Source organism: Palaemon carinicauda, chromosome 34, assembly GCF_036898095.1.
Source record: "Palaemon carinicauda isolate YSFRI2023 chromosome 34, ASM3689809v2, whole genome shotgun sequence".
NCBI classification, from domain to species: Eukaryota; Metazoa; Arthropoda; class Malacostraca; order Decapoda; family Palaemonidae; genus Palaemon; species Palaemon carinicauda.
In genome coordinates this window covers 25,674,516-25,676,248 of record NC_090758.1, presented here as the reverse complement: position 1 = coordinate 25,676,248, position 1,733 = coordinate 25,674,516, and the positions used below count along the sequence as shown (strand labels likewise).

The 1,733-nt window shown below is 43.8% G+C and overlaps 1 protein-coding gene across 1 annotated transcript; it reads left to right on the top strand.

Annotated features, from left to right (window-relative positions):
- The first annotated feature begins 404 nt into the window (after positions 1 to 404).
- On the top strand, positions 405 to 728 carry LOC137626771 (uncharacterized). Its single transcript, XM_068357770.1, has one exon. It carries the CDS (start codon positions 405 to 407, stop codon positions 726 to 728), a length of 324 nt encoding a protein of 107 aa, XP_068213871.1.
- Positions 729 to 1,733: the final 1,005 nt, after the last annotated feature.

Sequence of the window (1,733 nt, the reverse complement as noted above, 5' to 3'; positions counted from 1 at the left end):
AACTAGTAGCACATGAGAGCGTAGACGTCCCGATAAATAACGCTGGTTATGGTAAAGTCAGACAGCATCTGTTGACCAAGGGAGTCACGTTAGCCGATCCAGCCAACAAGTCGGATGTGCTGAAGAATGTCCACGTATTAGTAGGGGCTGACTACTTTAGTTATTTTGTAATAGGCGTGGAGAGAGTGGATGGGATCAATCTTTTCCTGACGCATGATGGCATGTCGCCATATGGGAAGGTGCCGCAGTGGCTACTGCAAGGGGAGAGGATTGAGCAGGTGAGAACGTTGAGAGTGTGCAGAATCACGAACGAGCCATATCTGTGTGATGTAGATGAGTGGTGGTGTTTAGACCGTGTTGGCATCGCCCCATCTGAGCAATACACTGTTCACGAGGCCGAGGCCATGCGAAAGGTATCGCAAAGCGTTGAGAAAAAACCTGAGGGATATCAGGTTAGCCTACCATTTGGGTTGGATGCTAGGCGAGAAACAAATTATCGTAACGCTGTGGTGCAGTTAGAGTCGTTGCAGACCAAATTCAGAAAGGATAGAAAATATTTTGAACAATATCAGGGAGTGATAGACAAATATATCGAAGCAGGTTTTATATCTCAAGTGAAAGATCACATAGTGGAAGGTTATTACATGCCACACTTTGGAGTCAGGAAAGACAGCCGTACCACCCCCCTTAGAATCGTGTTCAATGCCTCAGCAAAGTCAAAGGGTTGAAAGTCATGAATTTGGTAGAGGTAGCATATAGTTTAATCATAAGGTTTAGGTTGAACCGATATGCCATGTTAGCCGACATAAGTAAAGCATTCCATCGTGTTTTGTTAGATCCTCGTGATGCCAAATACACACAATTTCTGTGGCGCGAGGCCGCTGGTCGAGCGCTTACCTTCGCCTTTAGAGTCATGGTGTTCGGCATCACAGCAAGTCCATTTTTGCTACAACAGATATTAAATTGTCATTTTAAAAAGGAAGGCCAGCCAGATTTGGTAAAATCCTTTTATGTCGATAACTATCTGGCCACATTTGAGGATTTAAAACACATGAGGCAAGAGCTTGAGTCTGTCAATAACATCTTAAAGGGGGCGGGTATGCCTTTGGAAGGGTGGGCAACCAATCACTTGGCCTTCGATAGCGAGAGACAGTGGAGTGAGCCTGTTTTAGTTAACTCCTGGAAGGTTTTGGGAATCTCGCCTCTTCAAGGCCTTGCGATCCGCCCAGTACATTGGGCAGATTTAATAAACTGGTGAAAATCACAACATATCGGGTCCTATTAGTGGTTCAAAACGTCCTCCTACTCTTATTTTGAAGGCAGATTTTACTTCCTTTTTCCTCATTTCATCCAGATTATACCTCACTAGGTCTTGATTTCTTCCTCTCTCTGTCCGAAATTTAATGATCAAATTCTGAAAGTAGCAGTTCATGCAATGTTCCAAAGCCTGCTCCCCTCATCACTTTTGTTCCAATCACTGATGTTTTCCATCTCCTATTTATAAGGATATAATTAATGCAGTTCTTATGAATTCCATCTGAGCGTGTCCATGTGCATCTGTGCTTTTCTCAATGATATACATAGTTGCTAACCCTGACCAAACTCCAACATCCTTTGTCCTCTCTCATTTCTTTCACATAAACCGAACTCTCCCATCACATCCTCTCAGCCTCTCCTGTCATTGCCGATTTTACTATTGAAATCTCCCATCACCAAGACTACATCGCCTGTCT